Here is a 20,223-nt window from a genome sequence, read left to right on the forward strand (position 1 = left end):
GTAACCCAGCACCTCTGGAAATGGGAGTGGAGTAAAAAGTACAATATTGTCTAAAAAAATAAAATAATTTGAATAAAAATCAAAGTGTGACAAAAATAAATGGCTTGAGTAAAGTACAAATACCCAAAAAAAGTCTTGAATAGTGTAATCAAGTATTTCTACTTTATTACTTTCCACCTCTGCCCGGCAGGCAGGGGTTCTTGGCCCCTTGCTGGTCTGCGGACTGGCAGTTTATTACTACTGACTTAGAGGAGCCCCAGGAACTGCAGTTGCAGGAAGAAACAGCAGGGCTGTGTCTACTCTGGCACCCTTTTCCGGAAAAGGGATGCAGATGAGCCAAGTCAGAATTGCAAATGCAGCGGGAATTTAAATTTTCCAGATTTTAAGAGGAATAAGGGATCTTCTGGAAAAGGCTTTATTTTCCGAAAGATCCCGTCTAGACTGGCGCTTTTTTCCGGCAAAGCCCCGAGACGGAAAAAAGCAGCAGCCATGTTCATGCAAATGCAGCAGGGAAAATTTAAATCCCCGCTGCATTTGCAATTCTGACTTGGCTCATCTGCATCCCTTTTCCGGAAAAGGGTGCCAGTGTAGACATAGCCCAGGAGATTTTGATTGGCTGCCAGGAGCTCCACATGCTAATCAGGAGGCCTGTTTCTGTAATCAGGGACATGGAGCATATTCTAATATGCAGATTTCTAAACCTGGTGGAGTGTGTTTGAATGGGATAAGCACTTTGCTGAGATTATTTCTGTTCTTTAGTTTTCTAAGTGTTGTGTGAAAACATTCCTCATGAGGAGAAAGTGAATGCACACAAGTGTGGGTGTGTAGGGAAGCAGGTGCTAATAAGACTGTACTTTCAGGGATCATTTTTATAGTTGGTAACTAGAGAAATGCAGCTGAAAGTGGTTGGCCTTGCTATCCATGAGGATGAGTGATAGTGTTCTCTTCTGAGCATGAAGCAAGCAGACAGTATTGCTTTAATGTCATTGCTGTCCGCTGTTGATGATTGTTCTTTCTTTCCTGTGGGAAAGCTGGAGGAAGAGAACACAGGCTGAGTGGTTAGCTACTGTCAAAAAGTTTAAAATTAATTTTGCGTTAGAGAGGAATGGGGATTTCACTTTATTGTTTTGTCTTGATTTTTGTTTAATTCCTGGATTTACTTGTAGACTACATCTACACTGGTATGACTTTGTGCAAATACTTTTAATGCAAGAATTTTTGCATTAAGCCATTTGTACAGGAGTGCACCTACACTGGCATGTGCTTTTGCGCAAAAGCATTTGTGCCAATGTAGATGCTTTCTTGTTTAAGAAAGCTCCGATGGTTCGATGGCCATTTTAGCCATTGGGCTTTGCTGTGCAAGAAATTAACGTTGCTGTCTACACTGGCCCTCTTGCGCAAGAATACTTGCACAAGAGGGCTTATCCAGGAGTGGGTGCGTCAGAGTATTTGCGCAAGAACCACTGATATTGTATGTTACAAACTCAGTGTTCTTGTGCAAATACTCGTGGCCAATGTACACAGGCGGCAAGATTTTGCGCAAAATCTTGCCAATGTAGACATAGCCAAACTGCTCTGGTCTTGATCCTGATGTTTTCATGCTGTTCTCTCACCTGCTGCTGGGTCTTTTTCCATGTGCTTCTCACACTGGATTTAGCCAGCCCCTTGGATCTGCCTCATGCCTTGTCTCCCATCTGTTTCCTAGTGGCCCTGTGGGAGGCAGAGACTAGCCACAGCCCAGTGTTAATTATCCCTTGGGTTAGTGTCTTTCTCCCATAACGGCTACGTCTACACTGGCCCCTTTTCCGGAAGGGGCATGTAAATTTCACTAGTCGTCGTAGGGAAATCCGCGGGGGATTTAAATATCCCCCGCGGCATTTAAATAAAAATGTCCGCCGCTTTTTTCCGGCTTTTAAAAAAGCCGGAAAAGAGCGTCTAGACTGGCCCCGATCCTCCGGAAAAAGCGCCCTTTTCCGGAGGCTCTTATTCTTACTTCTAAGAATAAGAGCCTCCGGAAAAGGGCGCTTTTTCCGGAGGCTCGGGGCCAGTCTAGACGCTCTTTTCCGGCTTTTTTAAAAGCCGGAAAAAAGCGGCGGACATTTTTATTTAAATGCCGCGGGAGATATTTAAATCCCCCGCGGATTTCCCTACGACGACTAGTGAAATTTACATGCCCCTTCCGGAAAAGGGGCCAGTGTAGACGTAGCCAACGTGTAGCTAAGATATTTGTTAGTAAGTGGCAGGCGCCTCAGGAGCTCACCCCCGAACAGACACACGACCTCAATATTGGGGCACAAGACAAAACTCACCTGCTCCTGGAACAGGAACACTGACGAGCAGTGAGGCCCTTCCCTGGCAGCACCCAGCAGTGAGAGCTGAGTGAAGGGGGAGGCAGGACCAGGGGGAGAAGGCTCCATGACTGTGTGAGAGGGAGGCTCTGCCCTGGCCAGTGGGGAATCGTTGCCTCTCCGAGGGGCCCAGGCCGGTGGGTCATTTCCCCAGGTTAATGAGTGGGGGCTGAAGCCAGTTCTGGGTTGTCTCCTTCAACAACCAAACTGAACCAATGGATCTTGTGCCATGTGTGTCACAGAGCTTCCTGCAGGGCTGCCCACATGGCAGAGGGGAGGGGCAGTTTGAGTCACCCAGCTCTGCCCTTCTGAAAATGAAAATGGCAAGTGTTGTCTTAGCAGTGCCAGAGAGGTGGGAAGGAGCCTGAAGTAACTTCTTGGGTCACAGCTGCTGTCACATAGGTGAGAAAAGAGACTAGGCAGTTGTCACATGAAACTGCAGGCTGGTTTCCCTGACTGGGAATCGAACCCAGGCCACAGCAGTGAGAGTGCTGGATCCTAACCACTAGACCAGGGGAGTCCAAACTTTTTTCAACAAGGGCCAGATTTGAAGAAGTGAACATGCGTGAGGGCCGACCATTTTGCCTGACATTCTTTGAACCATTAAAATTAAATGCAAATTAACTATTTTATGCAAAGTTTATTGCAAACAGCATACTTTTCATTTCGTCACATGGATGACAAATCTAAACAGGTGTTAAATCACTTTCCCTTTCATATCTGAAGGCCAGATGAAAAAAAAATCCAGGAAGCTGAAATATATGTCAGGAACATTGTAAAGTACATTACATATTATTGGTAATAAAGGTTGTCTGTCAACTTTTAAGTTCAAAAAATATGAACAGGAACATAACACCAAGTATACATGTTGTGTCCAAATATATTTATAACTGATTTAGACCAACTGACATTAACTGAGATTTTACAATGTATTCATCTCAATACATATGGATTCGTTGGGGGCCATAAAAGATAGATATTGCCAAATTACCTGTGGGGCCGTATTAAACCGGAACACGGGCCGCAATTGGCCCACGGGCCGGACTTTGGACATGCCTGCACTAGACCATCAGGGACACATGAAACTTGCCTTTTTGCTCACCTACACTAGCCTTTCACAGGCCATTTTCTGTCCACTTCAGGATGGGGCTGGCAGGTCCATTCTCCCTTGCCCAGAGGCGACAAGAACAGAAACCAAACAGAACATCAAAGCAGCCAGACTGGGTCATGTGAGTTGTCCAACTAGCCCAGGATCCTGTCTCACGACAGCAGCCAATTTCATTGTCCCGAGGGAATCCTCAGGACAGACAATTGTTAAGTGATCCCTCCTGTTGCCCATTTCCAGCTTCTAGAATACACCAGCTAGGGACGCCTGCCCTGTCCATCCTGGTTAAATGCCATTGATTGACCTTTCCTGCATTAAATATTCCAGTTCTATTTTGGACCTTCTTGTAGATTTCACCTTCACAGCATCCTCTGGCAAGGAGTTCCACTGGGCGCAAAAATGTTTCCTTTTAGTTTATTTTTAACTTGGTTTCTGGGCTCCCTGAGGCCCTTTCACACACAAGGGCTTTCTCTGCAGCATGCTGGGGGGAGAAACCCCTGAGCCAGTGACACGGACTGACCTGGGCGCAGGCCAACAAGGGGGGTTTCAGTGAAGCTACATGTAAATGGATCCATCTAGTAACCCCTGCCAGCCACACGCACAAGGGAGAGGTCTTTAGCCAAGGAAGCAAGGACTCTGAGGGAGGGTTGGAAGTGAAGGGGGTTAATCAGATGGACGGGAGTTTCCAGTGCTGGGCTGTGGCTAAGATGGATGAGGGGATGTCACAGGGCACTAGCACAGCAAGGGGAGCAGAGAGGGCCCTGCTGCACCGAGAGACATGGCAAAGCCTGGGATTGAACCAGGGACCTTTAAATATTTCATCTTAGGCTCCCCACACTGAGCTACCCATAAACCCCTCTAGCTGGTTATTAACTGTCCGGGATGTCTGGCAGCCGTGTCACAAACATGATGCCGTCGTGCCCGGCCCAGGAAGGCGAGACTGGTGTTTCCTGCCACCTGCAGTTTGACTGGCTCCTTCCCCCCATTCCTGCCTTAGCTCCCGGGCTGACCTGGCAGCTGAAGTGGTCGGGGGCCCAGCAGCCTGGGCAGGGAGTCGGGTGGCCAGACCCTGGTGGCAAGAGTCTTGGTGCTTCTTGTTTCCCTGCCCCCTCTGGTGCCCTCACTCCTCACCCGCAGCCCCTGCTGCCTGCCTGGGTCCCTGTGCTGTGTCAGACGCTCAATGAACCCTCCTGTTTCACACGGGCTGGGAGTGGCTCTGGGCTAGGGCACAGGGCTGTGTCATTCCCTGTGGGAGCGGGAGGCCCCCGGAGCCCAGAGCGAGTGGACTCCCCAAGGGGCGCACAGTGAGAGACGGGGGGCTGGGGGCTCAGGGAGGGGTGGTCCCAGGAGGCAGAGGGCACCTGTGACTCTGGGCTGGCAGCTGACACTCTGCTCCTTGCTTCCCTCCCGCTGCTTCACCTCCCAGGGCTTCTTTCTCCTTCCCTGTCCATAGCAGGCAGCTACACAAAGGCAAGTCACCAAACCAGACACCCCTGTGGCCAGCATGGCCTCTCAGGGCGCCCCCGCCTGCCCCATGCTGAGAGCCAGGCCCAAGGAGGAAAGAGGTGGGTGGGCCCTGTTGACACCAGGGTCTCACCACCCATCTTCTTCCTGCCATCAGCAGCCACAGCCCCTGTCAGCCACTGGGTCAGCACAGGAAGGGGGGCAAGAAATGGCCAAGTAGCGAGTTAGGGTGTGAGGGGCAGGCAAAGTTCATCTTGCCTTGCAGGGCCACGAGCAACAGCATCTCTGTTGTGCACGGCTGTGGAGTAAAACATCCCTGAGGGAGAAGTGGGGATGTGAGAGTAGCCCCTGAAGTAGCTTAGTGGGGGGTGCATTAATGTGAAGCATTAAGGGCCCCCTTGTTCAATCCCAGTCCTTGGTGGAAATCTTCGCTCCTGTGGCTGAGCCCTTGTGTGGGTGCATCTACACTGGGGTTTTATTTCTAGCAAAGTAGACACTCCAGAATTGCACATGAAGCAGGGATTTAAATAGCAAGTGCTTCATTTGCATACGCTCACCCATGTGCTGTTTTGAAAGTGAAAGTGCACTCTGGGGCTGCTGCATTAGTTCAAACCAAGCCCCTTGGTTCTAACCCGGGGCCCTACACGGCCCTGCGTGCACGCCAGTTGCGACGGCTGGGCCGTACTGGGCCGAGCTTGAGCTGTGCACCTTAGGGGCAGGCCCTCGGTTGCACTCCAGCAGCCGTGGCTGGGCCATGCATGCACCGTGCACCCCAGGGACGGGTCCCAGGCTACACGCCAGCAGCTGTAACCGGGCTGCGCATGAGCCGTGCACCCTGGGGGCAGGCCTGTGCACCGTAGGGATGCAGGCCCTCTCCCCATGGGTGGGCCCATGCATGCGCCATGCGCCCAGGAGCGGCGCCACATACCCGTGCCCAGGGCACCAGAATACCTGAAGCCGGCCCTGGTTCTAACTAACATTGCTCCTCATTTTTTTTCCTCTGTGCCTTCACCCCCCACACACCAATCCTCCCAACACATACCAACACACCCCCTTCCCACTTTCCTCTCCCCCTTCCGCTGCTGGTAACACAAACAGGACTTTTCCCTGTTGAAAGAACAAACTCTCTGGTTGGGGAATGTAGAACTGGGGAGGGCCTGGGGAAAGGACCTGGGAGGGGGAGGAGGCTGGGAGGAAGGCCTCAGGCTGGCACCTTCCTCTGGTGGTCCCACTGTCTCATGTTAGGGGGCCTCAGCCACTCTGGAGTGCAGGGCCAGCCCGAGCCCTTTTGGCACCCTGGGCCCGGGCACGTGGCACATGAGCGGGCCTGCCCCCTCAGGGAGCATGGGCTCACCCCCAGGGTGCACAGTACATGTGTGGGCCAGCCGTGGCCACTGGCGTGCAGCCTGGGGCCCGCCCCCGGTGCACACGGTGCATACACTGCGCAGCCCGGCCTGGCCAGCACTGATGGCCCGCATGCTGGGCCATGCAGGGCCCCACAGCCATGTGGGTAAAGGCACTTACAGCTTCCATCAGGTGTCTCCCATTGGTTGGCGCCCTGGGCAGCTGCCTGGCTCGCCCATGCCTCCGTCTGGCCCTGCTGGGGTGGTTCCATGGGGAGAAGCTGGTTCAGGGGAACTTGAGCTGCTGGGCCACTGAAGCAGGCCACCAGCAGCATCCTCTGTGCAGGGCACACATGCTCCAGGCCATATTGAGTCTCCCCATGTGGCTTGGGCTCCAGAGCCTGCCCCCCAGCTGGTGCCTTGAGGTAGCCACTGCAGCAGCAGGAATTTGGGCATCAGTTCCCCTGCTTTTGGGGACAGGAAGCCAGGCCAAGGCCCTTTTAGCCACTGGGGCTGTACAGGCTGGAGCCTCCCCCTACCAGATCTCTGCCCTGCTTCCTGCAAAGCTCTCAGCCTTTTGCTTGTTTCTGCTTCCCTGTCCATAGCAGGCAACTAAAGAAAGGGAAGTCACCAAACCAAACAGCCCTATGGCCAGCATGAGGCTTGAACCCATGACCTTAGTGTTATTAGCACCATGCTCTAACCCAGGGGTCTCCAAACTTTTCTGCCCGAGGGCCGCATTAACTATCAAACAGCAGTTCAGGGGCCGACTACACACTTGAGGTCCAAATCAAAAACAATCAAAACATGGATGTTGTTTTTAATTATTTATTTAATATTATTTTATTCAGTTATTATTTAATAACACATTGATACACTACACATGAACACCTGTATTAGTGTGAATGGTGAAATTGTTTCCTGGATGCCAAAATAGAGCCCAGCCCACTAGTGACCTCATGAGAGAGCTAGCCAATAGGATAAGAACGCACTGGCCAATAGGGAGCAATTGTCCACTCCAAGTCCCAACCCCTCTTGCTGTGAGGGACGCGCAGAGCCTGGGCTCGGCCGTCGGTCTGCAGGGCGTGTGGCCGTCCGTTGGCGGCTCCGATCCCCCGCATCCCCGGCCGGGGAGTCTCGCTGCCCAGGGCAAGGGCTGCGCGGGTCCAGAGTCCCTCCTCCGTCCCGCTGGCTCCTCCGGCTTCCCTCTCCTAGCTGCCTGCCCAAAAGAAAGTGAGTGCCGGCCGCCCCTGTCCTTCCGGCCCCTCCCCCTTTTGAGCCGGCACGCACGGGGCGTGCCGCTCACCCTGGCGTCCCTGCCCCTTCTCCTCCTGGGTCCTGCCGCCTTCCTCGCCTGCCGCGCCTGCGGCTGTGCGCCCTCGCTCCCCTCCCCGTGGGCTTTCCCCTGGGCTCCGCTGCGCTGCGCCGCTCGGCGCTTCTCCGGGGGAGGGGCTGTCAGTGTGGGGAGTTTCTTCCCCGCCCCAGCTCCGCGGCGCTGCGCCGCTCGGTGCTTCTCCAGGGGAGGGGCTGTTAGTGCGGGGAGTTTCTTCCCCGTCACAGTCTCCACGGGCAGGATGAGAGGGCCTCGCGGGCCGCATCCGGCCCGCGGGCCGTAGTTTGGAGACCCCTGCTCTAACCAACTGAGCTAGCCGGCCTACAGAAGTACAGCTCACCAGGGGCCCTTTCAAGAGAGGTGCCTCAGGCAGCTGCAGCAACATCTCTGAAGCTGCCAAGGGCTCTTCTCTTACAGGGTCACTAGCGACTCACTGTGACGTGGGCTGGCTAGTCCAGCTGGTTTGAGGGTTGGTCAAGGTGGCTGGCGGCCGGCAGACCCAGGGCAAAGAGGCACTTGATCTTAGAGCCAATCTGCTTGTGTCTTTCAGTGCTAACCCCACCTTGGAGTCTCCTCGCCGTTGTGAAGCATGTCTCCAGTGGAGGCCACGTTCAAAGGATCCCACCCATGGGCTGCCTGTTGAGTCCTGTGGAAACCCAAACTGCATGCAGCCCACATGTTGAGTAGCCCTGATCTAAATCATGTCTCTCCATAACAGCAGGAACCAGGGGCAGGGTTTGAACCCAAACAGACAAACTTAAGCCCAACACTTTAGCCAGCAGCAAAAGGGCAGAAGCATGAAAGGTCTCGCCCCAGTTGTCCCAGGGACTTGCTCTCAGGGCATCTGACCATCCCACCTCTGTAACAGGGCTTCCCACCACGAGGGTAAGAAAGCCGCCCCCTCCCCACCAGTGAGGAGGGAAACAGGGGAAAGGAAAATCAGAAAAGAAAAACCCAACGTTCCCAGAGATTGCAAGGGACAAAGCTCTAAGTGGGGGGGAATCCCCCCTTAACCTAGTGTTTCCCCTGACTTATATTTAGCCAGACCCAGCTGGATTAGGCCAGTGTTCCCCAGCCTTTTGGGGGACAAACTTTTGGCAGATCAGTAACATTTTATTTGCATATTTGCACCTGCACCCCTACTCTATCCCACACATTCCGCAACCCGCTCTCCTGAGTGTCCCCCTTATCCAACCTTTTCCCCTCCCTCCCCCCCCATCTGGGCAGGAACAGCAACCCATGAGCTCCTTACCTGCATGAGCAGGGCACCAACAGTGGACTTCCCACCCCAAATTGGTTGGTCACTGAGCAGTAGCTGTCTGGGGTGGCCAGCTTCCAGAGGGTGATTGTAATCCACTTCTGCAGGGGGATGGTGGACCCCTGGTGGGTGTTGTGTCTCTGGAGGGTGGGTGCGAGACAGGCACAGAACTCTAGGAAGGTGATCTTGCACATTCAAATGTTCTGCAGCCACTACTGGTCATCCCACCACTCCATGACCAGCCAGTCCCACAAGTCCAAGCTGGTATCCAGCCTCCAGAACCTTCTGGCTACAGCTACATTGTGCTTTCTTGCACAAGAACGTATGCAAATAAGGCATGGGAATATTCATCACCACGCCTCTAGGGTTAACAGATGGGTTCCAAAACAATAACGGACACACATGATCTCAGAACAGGAGGAGGGGGGACCGGTCAGGAGGGGAGCAGGGCTGGCTGGAAGAGGGTTGGAGAAGAACTTAAGGGTGCTCCATGATATTAGCAGGTTGAAAACAAACAAAAGGAAGTATTTCTTCACACAACGCACAGTCAACCTGTGGAACTCCTTGCCAGAGGATGCTGTGAAGACCAGGACTATAAGGGCATGTCTATACTTGGAAACTATTTTGAAATTGCTTCAATCAACTTAATAACTTACAGTCTAAGAAAATAGAAATTGTGTCCTCAGTATAGGGAAGCCTCAGAATTAATCCGAGGCAGGCTCTGTTAATGTTCCTTCCTGGGGGCATGAAATTAAAAACAGAGATGCAAGGCTGGGAGCAGCTGAAGCCAAGAGCTCTGTTCTCCTGTGTCAACAACCTCTGAGGTGGCATGAAATCCCCTCTCCTGTTTCTAACCCTAAAATATCATCATCTTTATGATGTAATTGCAGGCCTCTTGGTTCAGCTTTTGAACTCTGACTGCAGACGTTTGCTTACCAGAGATGGAGAGATGCCAAAACAGACTAAGCCATATTGGCAAAGGCTTTTGCCAAAGCCAGGGACCGAACCAGGAACCTTTAGATCTTCAGTCTAATGCTCTCCCAACTGAGCTACTTTGGCAATTTCCCAATAGAGCAGAGCTTTCTTGCAGACGAGAGTGCCTACACTGCCATGGGTGCTCTTGCACAAAAGCACAGCATGCACATGTCAGTATGGACATTTTCTTGCGCAAGATGTTCTTGCGCAAGAAGCCACAAGTGTAGACATAGCTCAGGAGTGGGAGAAACTAACCATCTGCTTTATTTGCAAAGGAGAAACAAATACAAACTTTTGTCCCCATCCCCACCCCGCTTAGCCTGGCACTTGCACCTCCAGCCAGGGCCAGATTAATGCATGGGCACCAACCTATGGAGTCACCTGATTGAAGGGGTAAGGGATGCGGCATCAGGTGCCCCCCATAGGTTGCCACCCTGGGGCGGAAGCGTGCATGCAGCACACGCCCGCTGCTCAGGGTGCAAGAATGACTCAGGTTGGCCCTGCCCCCAGCCCAACTCTCCCAGGCACCCCCAGAGAGCAGCACTCACACATGGGGAGCTGGAAAGTGGAGAGACTCCCTGAGACACCAACTCAAAAGGACTCGCTCTGGGTATGTCTGCACTGAGATAGCAGCCCAGTGGCCAGGCTGTAGCTGGCCCAGCTCAGCTGTACCTGGCCTGGAGGGCTTTTGTTGGGAGTTTAGAAACCTGAAGACAGGGGCATCTCTGGGGGGTAGGGGGGTGGATGTCACAGTGTCAGGGCAGCTGTAATGCCCCCCCAATCTTCCTTTGCTCCAGCCCCACTGCTGAGAGATACTGACCACTGTCATTGCTTAAACTCCACCCAGAGCTTATGGCAAAGGCTAGCATATGGTTAAAATACAATGAGCATTCTGGTAAGTTATCAGAGGGGTAGCCGTGTTAGTCTGAATCTGCAAAAGCGGCGAGGAGACCTGTGGCACCTTATAGACTAACTGAAGTGTTGGAGTATAAGCTTTCGTGGACAAAGACCCACTTCCTCAGATGCATTTGTTACCTTTGAGTTTGTAATCTGCTTTGCTCTGCCTGTTCTCACTTATCACCACTTAACTCCTACAGCTTGTACTTAATAAAACCACTTTTACTTATTATCAAGCAAAGTGTAAACAATTACTACCTCTGGGAGCAATCGGTGTGCACATTCCCCTTTCATTGCTAAACGGGGCTTACCCCATTCTTTGGGGTTTGATCCCATTTGGGGAGTGCTATCCCAGGAAGCTGGGCCCTAAACTGCTCTCTCCTCAGACCTGAAGAGGTTCAGCATCTGTACCAGTGCTCAGAGGCAGGGGTGGGGGCGGAAATCTCAGCTCGGGGCCTTGGCCAGGGGAGACTAAGGAGCTGCCCCAGCAGGACCGGATGGTGAGAAGCCCCAGAGAGCAGAAAGGTGAGTGGCAATGGACAGATCAGTACCGCAGGAGGCCCTCCCCAAGAGGTCTTCTGGGACCACAGCCACCTGGCCGGGCAGCTTAAAGGGAACTCAGGTTATACGTTTTTCCCCTCTGTGGGTCCTACAAAGGCTAAGATGATTTGAGCTCTGACTGAAGCTTTCCCCACAGTAAAAATAACTCAATCGCTTTCTCCCCTCTTAACAAAGTCTGACCTGTGTTTGAAGCCTTTTCTGCAATCAGAGCTTCTATAAGACAACACTCTTGTATGTATTCTGATGACTAGTAATGCAGGAGCACTGACTGAAGCTTTTCCCACAATCAGAACAACTGAAAAGTTTCTTTCCTGTGTGGGTCCTCTTATGGTTTAAAAGGCTTGTGCGGTGACTGAAGCTTTTCCTGCAGTCAGAGCAATTGAAAGGTTTCTCTCCTGTGTGGATCCTCCTATGGGTAAGAAGGTATGAGCCTCTAGTGAAGCTTTTCCCACAGTCAGAGCAATAGAAGGGTTTCTCTCCTGCGTGGATCCTCCTATGGGTAACAAGGTGTGAGCCTCTAGTGAAGCTTTTCCCACAATCAGAGCAATAGAAGGGTTTCTCTCCTGTGTGGGTCATCCTATGTCTAACAAGGTGTGAAATCTGAGTGAAGCTTTTCTCGCAGTCAGAGCAATTGAAAGGTTTCTCCCCTGTGTGGCTCCTCCTATGGGTAACAAGATATGAGCTACTACTGAAGTTTTTCCCACAGTCAGAGCAATTGAAGGGTTTCTCTCCTGTGTGGATCCTCCTATGGGTAACAAGGTTTGACTTCTGACTGAAGCTTTTCCCACACGCAGAGCAATTGAAAGGCTTCTCCCCTGTGTGAGCCATCCTATGGATAACAAATTGTGAGTTTTTAATGAAATGTTTCCCACAGTCAGAGCAGTTATGGGGTGTGTCTCTTGTATGTATTTTCGGATGGTTTGTAAAGTGTGAGTGCTCACTGAAGCTTTTCCCAGAGTCAGAGCACTTGAAGGGCTTCTCTCCCATATAGACCCTTTGATGTTCAGGAAGAGTTTCACAGTCACTACACGTGCAGGGTGACTGTTGATGGGGGATTTCCTGTTGAACGGCTTCTGTGTTTCTTTTCTCCCCTGTGCTCCTGCTACTGGAGTTACCCTGTCCCTCTCCTAGATGATTTCCCTGCTGCTTTTTTGGGCTATGCTGACTCTCACAGCTCGCTCCTTGCTCACGTATCTGGAAAACATGTCCTTCAGATCGTCTCAATAGTCCGCATGGAGACACTTGCTCCAGTCCTTCCTGCTGAAGACTCTTTTCATGGTTCTCAGTCAGTGTCCCGTCACCTGTTGGAACAGAGGAATGATCCAGACAGGAGTTATTCTCCACGATGAACTGCAAGGAAACTCTAAAAAAGGAATAGAAAAGGGGATACACGCTCAAATAATGGTCAAATTATCATTAGCTGAGTTCGTTGTCCTCCTTCACAACCCTTCCACAGAGAAGAGAACCCAGCCTTTCCTCACCCACCACACTCTGACTGGAGTTGAAGACAAGCTGAACAGTCAGTCAGACTTCATGAAAACACACAAGTTACATCTGCTATAAGGAGACAGAAATTGGTTTCTGAGTCAGTTTAACTGATTGCCCATCTGTCTGGGTGTTGCTGACCTCCTCTTCCTCACAGCTCAGAGGATCTGGGACCCACAACTCCTCCTCTCTCTCCACCCAGGAGATCACATGAGTTTCGGAGACTGGAAATTGTGTTTGGAGAGCAAAAAACCAAGTGCTGATCTTGTTCATTAAGGTCTTTCCCATTACTGCTTCCAGAGCTGGGATCTGAATCACCCACCCAGAGAGGCTCCTTTCCCCACCTAGCAGAGACTGGGCTCTGGCTGGTACAAGAGTCCAGGACACACTCACCTGCAGTAAAGATGCATCACTCCCCCACCTTGGGAATGGCCCAGCTCATTTCCCAGGGCAGCTAAGCGCTCTGTTGCACTCTAGATATTCCATTAACAGCGTACGGGAGTTAGATCCCAAATCCACATTCATTTCTCTCCGTACCTGGCTTGAGTTACAAGATTACTGTGTCTGCAACAATGGGATCCAGTTCTCTGCACCCAGTGTTTCTGATAACAAGCCACATATTCATCTGCCTGAACATGGACATAGGTTAAATGCAGGCTGCTGTATTTAAAATCCTTAGTCTTCATTCACAGATTTGCAGCACAAACTGCTCTCATCTCACAGAGATGTTATAAACCCATTCCACAACTGAGAGTCAGTGACTTTAAGCATCTGAATGGTGGTGTTATTATTAAATACATGTGCTTATTATTAAACGCTTGTGCTGAGTGTTTGCAGGACGACATCTTAAGATTCATGGGATCAGAATATATCCTCAGTCATGCAGTCTGACCCCCTCAGTGGCACAAGCCATTACATTTAGTCCGGTTACCCAGGCACAAAGCTCTGTTTCCCCCACAGTGTATTTTCTACAAAGTCCCCCAGTGATTTGAAGACATCAAGAGATGGGAGAATCCACCAGTTCTTTGTTCATTTGTTTCAGCAGCTAATCCGCTTCCCTATCAAACATTTGTGCCTCTTCTCTAGCCTGAAATAGTCTGGCATCAGCTTTCAATTATTGGCTCTCACTGAGCCGTATCCATTCGAAGAGGAGGGCCAAATTTTCATAGGGGGGCCAAATAGAAAGTGGCTGAGAGCTGCACTTCTCCATGACATAAATGCAGGAAATGGAGGATCCGGGATGGGCACTGGGAGAAGGAGGATGCTTGAGGTAACGGTTTGGGATACAGGACAGATAGAGGGGTCTAGGAGGGAGTTTGGGTAAAGGAGCCTGTCAGCCTATTTATTGTTTGAAACCAACCCCATATTGAAACTGACTGAGCAGTGAAATCTGAGCCTGAAGGTGCTGTCCGTTTTGTGCTTTAACTTCACCCCTTTAGCATCACAAACCTATAGACCAGTGTTTCTCCAAATGTCCACAGGTCCCCATGCAGCATCCCTGGGGCTCCTCACTGATCACTGGGTGATTTAGGGCTGTGTGCACCGTGGTCACTGGGTTTGGTTAGTAACTTCAATGACAATCCCATGAAGATGTTTTCACAGGAATTCTCACATCACTTAAAGAATTTCCACCAGCAAACTCACCTTGTCTGAAAGCTCCAAGGGACTTTCCTCTTGCTCTGTCCAGTGCAGAGAGCAGAGTGTCTAGTGGGGGAAGGGATAAGAGAGGTGAGATTCCAGGCTCTCCTATTTATAATAATGTCCTCATGATGAACTCTGCGTTTCAATTCTATTAGAGACCAGACAGACTCACACTCAGGTATTTACTATGAAAGAGTCTGAAACTTTCATTTCCTCTCTCACTCGGGCACCTCCCAGCAATGCAGCCAATATCCCTGCAGCCTCACACCTGTCCCAAGAGAGACAAGCTGTAAATAAGATTTACTCTTCCCTCCTCACCTCCTCCCACTTGTTTTCTCATTCAGTTACTGCCTCTTATCATAACCTGGAGCTGTGGTGGTGGGACACGTTGCCATGACAATAACTTTAGCCATTTTGATCTCTGAATGGGAGGTGTCACGCTACTGGATTTCGAGGGGAACAGCCAGATCACTGCTGCACCCATGGGAGGATGCTGGCCCCAGAAGTGGCACAAAGGGGGGGGGGCATGTGAGGTGTCAAATAGAAGCCTACTTTCTTCTGATTTCATATATGCTCTTCATGTGATTGTATAATGTTGGGAACTGAGGCAGGGGAAGGTTGACTTCAGAGGCCAGATTCAATAGTCTCAGATACTTGAACCGCTTTCCCCTAATCCATCCCTTCCAGGTACCTTTGAACTCCATCAGAGTCTCTGACAGAGCAATCGTTTTCTGGGAGAAACCTCTGACTTGTTCTTCTAGTTCAGGGGAAATCTCTTCCGGCAGCTGGAATTGCCCCGTCTCACACCTGGACAGACACAATTCCACGTGATTGTATGTCGTTTATTGCTGATATGTTCTGGCTAGTAAGTCTCAGCTCTAACAGGCCTGGAGTTAGAATTCCTCCAATTTTCCCAGCCTGAGAGCAGGGGCAACACATCCCATGGCCATGCAAACTTCCCCTCAAAGATCCCATTTCAGTTCTTCACTTCTGGCCTGGGGAGACTGGCTGGGGGAGTAAATGGGAATAGAGTCTCCATGGCCAACTCACTCCTTGGCCTCCAGATGCTGAGGGACAGGAGGTTCCCATGTGAAGGGCTGAAGGAATCTGTCCACTAGGGATTAGACTGTAATACCAGCTCCTCTCAACCCAGCTCCTTCCACACAGGTCTCCAAACAGCCCTCCAGTGGGACAGACTCTTGATCCCTGCTGTCCTGGGCTGAATGTGCTCAGTGCCCAGCAGTGACAGGCCCATGTTCCACCCCACAGTCCTGCGGCAACCAATCCCCAAGGAGGAGACAGCTCTAAGCAACACTTGGTCAGATTGTGCCCTGAATGGGGAATTCCAGAGTCTCAAGTGCGAGGATGAGACCCTCAGAATTAAATGCATCAAAGATATTCATGTCTAACATCTGGCTGTAGAGCTCTAGGGAGATGTGGTGCTAACATCTGCTCCAAGCCTTTTCCCTGGTCTGTGCACTGTGAGGGGAGTGAGAGCCACGTACCTACTCAGGGTGCTTCTGACGTCCTAGAAAAAAAAGACACAGAAAAGAATCTCAGCCCCACTGGACACACACAGGGGACCTCTGAGAAGGGATTTTGCAAACCTGGGAAGAGAGGCCCTGCCTTGGCCCCAGGAACATGGATCCCCTGAGTGAATGGGGCTTTGCCATCTCTAACAGATCTGTGCCTGTAACTCTACAAAGCACAAGAGTCATTCACATGGCAGCAATGCACAAAGTGTTACACTGAGATCTGACAACTGGGACCGAGCACTTCTGATTCAGGAGCCTCTCTTCGCTGTGTGAGGAGCTGGCATGTTTGTCCCTCAGTCTCACCTGCAGGAATTCACTTCCTGGCTTCTGACATGTCCCCTCCAGTTCCCCAATCCTCTCGCTGATATGGGAAATCTGCACAGAGAGGTTCCTGACAGTGTCAATCTGGAACCTCCCAATCTCCTCATCTAATTTCTCCAGCTGGGCTAGGAGTCGCTGCTTTTGTTCCTCCAGAAACTGCTGCAGCTGCTGAAACTCAGCCACAATCATCTGCCTCTTGGCTTGGGTCCATTTCTGTGTGAAAACAGGGAAAGGGCTGCTCAGGGGCATGGATGGCGCCCACGGCCCTTTCACAGGGAGCTGAGTGCGCAGTAGGGCGAATTTCTTGGAAAACTCTAAAGTTTGCCTCTTTGTGATTACTAGGCAGATGTGTCTCTCCCAGCATCTCCTTTGCCCCATGTCCCTCTGAAAGGGATGTTCCCATGTCTGTCATGGGCAGCATCTTTTGTTATTCATGGGCTCTGGGAATTCATATCCAGAGCACCAGGAGGCAGGACTCAGCACCAGCCTGACCGAGATACCCAGGGAGGGAAAAGAAGCAAACATATAAATGCACCAAGTGAGCAGACAGTCCTACAGGGGCACATTCAGCTCACCTGGGGAGGATGTCTGGGAAAGCCACAAAGGATGGACATTAACTCATGCACAGAAACGGATGCTCAAGGCCTTTTTACACATGGATCTCATCCAGCAATTCATGATCCAGGAGAAACACAAACAAGCCCAACCTCACCAAGGCCACACAGGAGTCTGCCTCCTAACACAGCCCTCCCACTGCCAGTCCCTGCTGCTCCATAGCCACAAGCACTTACCAGATACTCCTGGCTTTTCCCTTCTGCTGTTGTTTTCCTTCTCAGCAGCTTTTCTCTTTCCTCCCTCAGAGTCTTCAAATGAGTCTCCAATTTTTCCTGAAGAAACAGATATAAGCACGAGGGCAAACCACATTAGATGTTGGGAGCCCATTTATCTGCCTTTAAGAGAGTCCCAGTTTTGAGGAACTCTGCCCTTGTCCAGCAGGGACTCAGCCCTGGACATGGCTTTGTCCATAGCAAAATACACAGGAAGAGACTGCGGATGCAGCAGGACACCTACGAGCCTAGGGACAGATCGGTGGTGGCACCTTCAGAAAGAATGATGCAGGTGGTTAATAATACTAATCACGTAACCAATTACAATTTTATCAGTGACAGTATTTTTTAACCTGCTGACAGGCAGGGTTGGTAGCGGAAATGGGCTCTCTTGGAGCTAGGGAGCTCTTGCAAGGTCTGCCAGGGTGGCCACAACCACTGCTGGCCAATGGGAACGCCCAGCAGCTGCAGACTGACGTTAGCTGCCAGAGGCAAGTGGGCACGTCAGGGGCAGTGGGGAGTTTAAGTGGTAATTGGCACCAATAAACGTTAGCTCATCAGTTAACCAGTTTGAACTCTTGCTACAATCTAGTTGAATCCCAGTTCTTCCTGGCATAGACCTGTGCTTCCTGAAACCCTGCTATGGGTGGAGTGAAGGTGATTGGGGCCCCATACAGCATCCAGCCCAGCAACCTCATCTAGTGCCAGCTGCTGCATCAGAGTTTAACCCCTCACGGAGCAGCCCTGAAATTCAGCATCCCAGTGGGAAACCTCTTCTCCCTGCTGAGCCCAGGACTTTACAAGGCATCTTTCTCTCCTAACAGCCACACTTCATCACTGTTCTGTGATGCTGAGGGACAGGGAGCAGTGTAGTCTAACAAATGGACCAGGGTTCAGGACTGAACTCTATCCCTGATGTGTTTGGCGACTATGAGCAACTTGCTGCCCCACCTTCCCTTTCCACAGTTTGTCTAACTGGACTGTGACCTGCTCAGAGCAGGGACTTTCCCGTGCTAGGTATTGTGCAGGGTCACTGCGGATCTATAAGGCAAATAACAGCTTATTATTCCTGTTCATTCTATCAGTAACAGCTTGTAACCTCCTCTTCTCTAGTCCCAAGGCAGCTCACTGACAGAGTGGCCTGTAGCTCCTGTAATCTAAACCTCTCTGATTATTCACACCTTCCCTTGTGCAAACACCCCTCCTGCCACCAGTGAGGGCTGGGTTTCAGGATTTAGAGCCTCAGAGAAACATTTCCCACATCAGGTATCTGTAAAGACTTGACATAAGTTGCCACGAAGCCAGAACATTTACATTTTACAGCATCTCTTGAATCATGAAGGCTTTACAGATGTGGTCACCAACCAGTAGATCCGGATCTACAGGTAGATCTTGGAGCCTCTGACAGGTGATCTTGACTGGTTTGGCTAAGAGGCTATCAAGTGCAGCACTTCAGCTGCCCCCTCTCCCTGCTGCTGCACATCTCCTGCCCTTTGCCTTGGAGCTGGTTTCCTTCTCCCACCCTGCATTCTATCTCCACGAACAGAGGGAGTCTGTAGGCTGCTTTTGAAAGTGGTGCAGGGGTGAGCCTTCCTTAGCCCCACTGCACCACCACAGAGGAGCCACCTGTGGTAAGCAGTGTTCAGCTGGAGCCTGTATCCTGAATCCCTGTTCTAGTCATGTACCTCTCCTGCACCCCAAGCCTCTTCTCTAACCCTGAGCCCCCTGAGCTCAAACTCCCTTACAGAGCATGAACCCCCTCCTGCATCCCATCCCTCTGCCCCTGCCTGATGAAAGGGACAAAGGATCGGGGAGGGAGAAGGGATGCAGTGAGCAGAGGCGGGGCCTCGGAAAAGGGTCACAAAGGAGGTGGGGCAAGGGTATTTGGGTTTGAGGTAGATCCTGGGTTGCACTTAAATTCAAAAAGTGATACTTTAAAAGGCTGGAGACCACTGCTTTACACTGGTTGGTTCACATCTGTGGCTGGTAACAGTCAGTGAAATTAGCCTGTAATTAAAACCCAATCTTATTTCCCATCACACTGGACAGCCACTCTGTACCTTGTACTCCTGGGCAGCTTCCTGTTTGGGCACCACCATGTGAGCCTGGGATCTGTCACACACCACACAGATGGGAGTTTGATCCTCTTCACAGAACAGCGTCAGAGCCTCCTGGTGCTCCCCGCACACCCCGTCCCATCTTGCTCTCTTTGATGACTGGAAACTCAGCGGCTTGGCTAGTTCCACCACGTTTGCCAGCTGCCGGTTGGGCCGGAGGGGTCCCTGCTGCTCAGTGTCTCTGCCCTGAGGGCTGAGGGGGGCCTGGCAGGAATTGTGCCCACACTCCAGAGTGACAGGGGCTGTGAAATCCTCCAGGCAGACGGGACGCGGCGCTTCCTCCCGGACACTTTCCACGGGGCTCTCTGCAGCCATGGCTGCCTCTGGGCTGGGGGACAGGGGCCGTGTCACATTCCTGAGCTCGGCAGTGGAGAGGCAGGTCCAGGGGGGCAGAGCCGTGAGGTACCAGCACTGAGGACAAAAAAAAATCAAACTTAAAAATCGAAAAAGCCCCAAAAGCTTCGCTCCCCCCCCTGCAGGGTCTCCAATGGGCCCCTCCCGCTAACTGCCCCGGCCAGAACCTCCCCCCCATCGCTGCGCCCCTCAGGCCAGCCCCCCTGTGTTCAAATCCCCCCCCCCCCGCACACTCTGCAGCCCCCTCACAGCCCCGCTGTGCGCCCGGCACCACCCAGCTCCCCCCCCCGCCAGGCCAGCGCGAGCATCAGGAAGCGCCAACAGCCCAAGGAGGGGAGGGGGCGACCGCAGCGGCGGGGGGGGGGGGGCGATACCCAGCGACGGACCCACCAGCAGAGCACGACGGCGGATCACAGCCCCTCCCTCACGCCGGGATGCGGCCTCCCCCGCTCTGGCGCCCCCTCCGCCCAGCGAGTAACGGCCCCAACGGCCCCTCACAACGGCTCCCGGCTCAGGGAGCGCGGCGCATGCGCAGTAACCTTTCCCTGCCCGCGCGCGGGACCCGCCGAAAACCCGACCGCGGCGGAGTAGAACGGGGCGGCCCGTCAGACCGCGCATGCGCAGCAGCTCCGTGACTCCGACCAGACTCCAGCGCCAGG

General features: G+C 52.0%; 1 protein-coding gene and 2 non-coding genes across 3 annotated transcripts in view; 1 reads left to right on the forward strand and 2 right to left on the reverse strand.

Annotated features, from left to right (window-relative positions):
* Positions 1 to 20,223, reverse strand: part of LOC142821592 (uncharacterized) — a 361,188-nt gene extending 340,965 nt beyond the window's left edge. Inside the window, exons 1-2 of the mRNA XM_075913000.1 lie at positions 19,955 to 20,223; positions 19,154 to 19,621 (exon numbers count right to left, since the gene is read on the reverse strand). Of these exons, the coding sequence (XP_075769115.1) occupies positions 19,154 to 19,621; positions 19,955 to 20,182 (696 nt within the window). The 5' untranslated portion in view covers positions 20,183 to 20,223. The remainder of the gene's footprint in view (positions 1 to 19,153; positions 19,622 to 19,954) is intronic.
* LOC142821719 (small nucleolar RNA U3) lies at positions 845 to 1,060 on the forward strand. Its single transcript, XR_012898407.1, has one exon. It is a non-coding gene; the product is annotated as a small nucleolar RNA U3 (small nucleolar RNA).
* Positions 9,838 to 9,910, reverse strand: TRNAF-GAA (transfer RNA phenylalanine (anticodon GAA)). The gene has a single exon. It is a non-coding gene; the product is annotated as a tRNA-Phe (tRNA).

The sequence above is a fragment of the Pelodiscus sinensis genome, chromosome 31, assembly GCF_049634645.1.
Source record: "Pelodiscus sinensis isolate JC-2024 chromosome 31, ASM4963464v1, whole genome shotgun sequence".
Taxonomy (NCBI): domain Eukaryota; kingdom Metazoa; phylum Chordata; order Testudines; family Trionychidae; genus Pelodiscus; species Pelodiscus sinensis.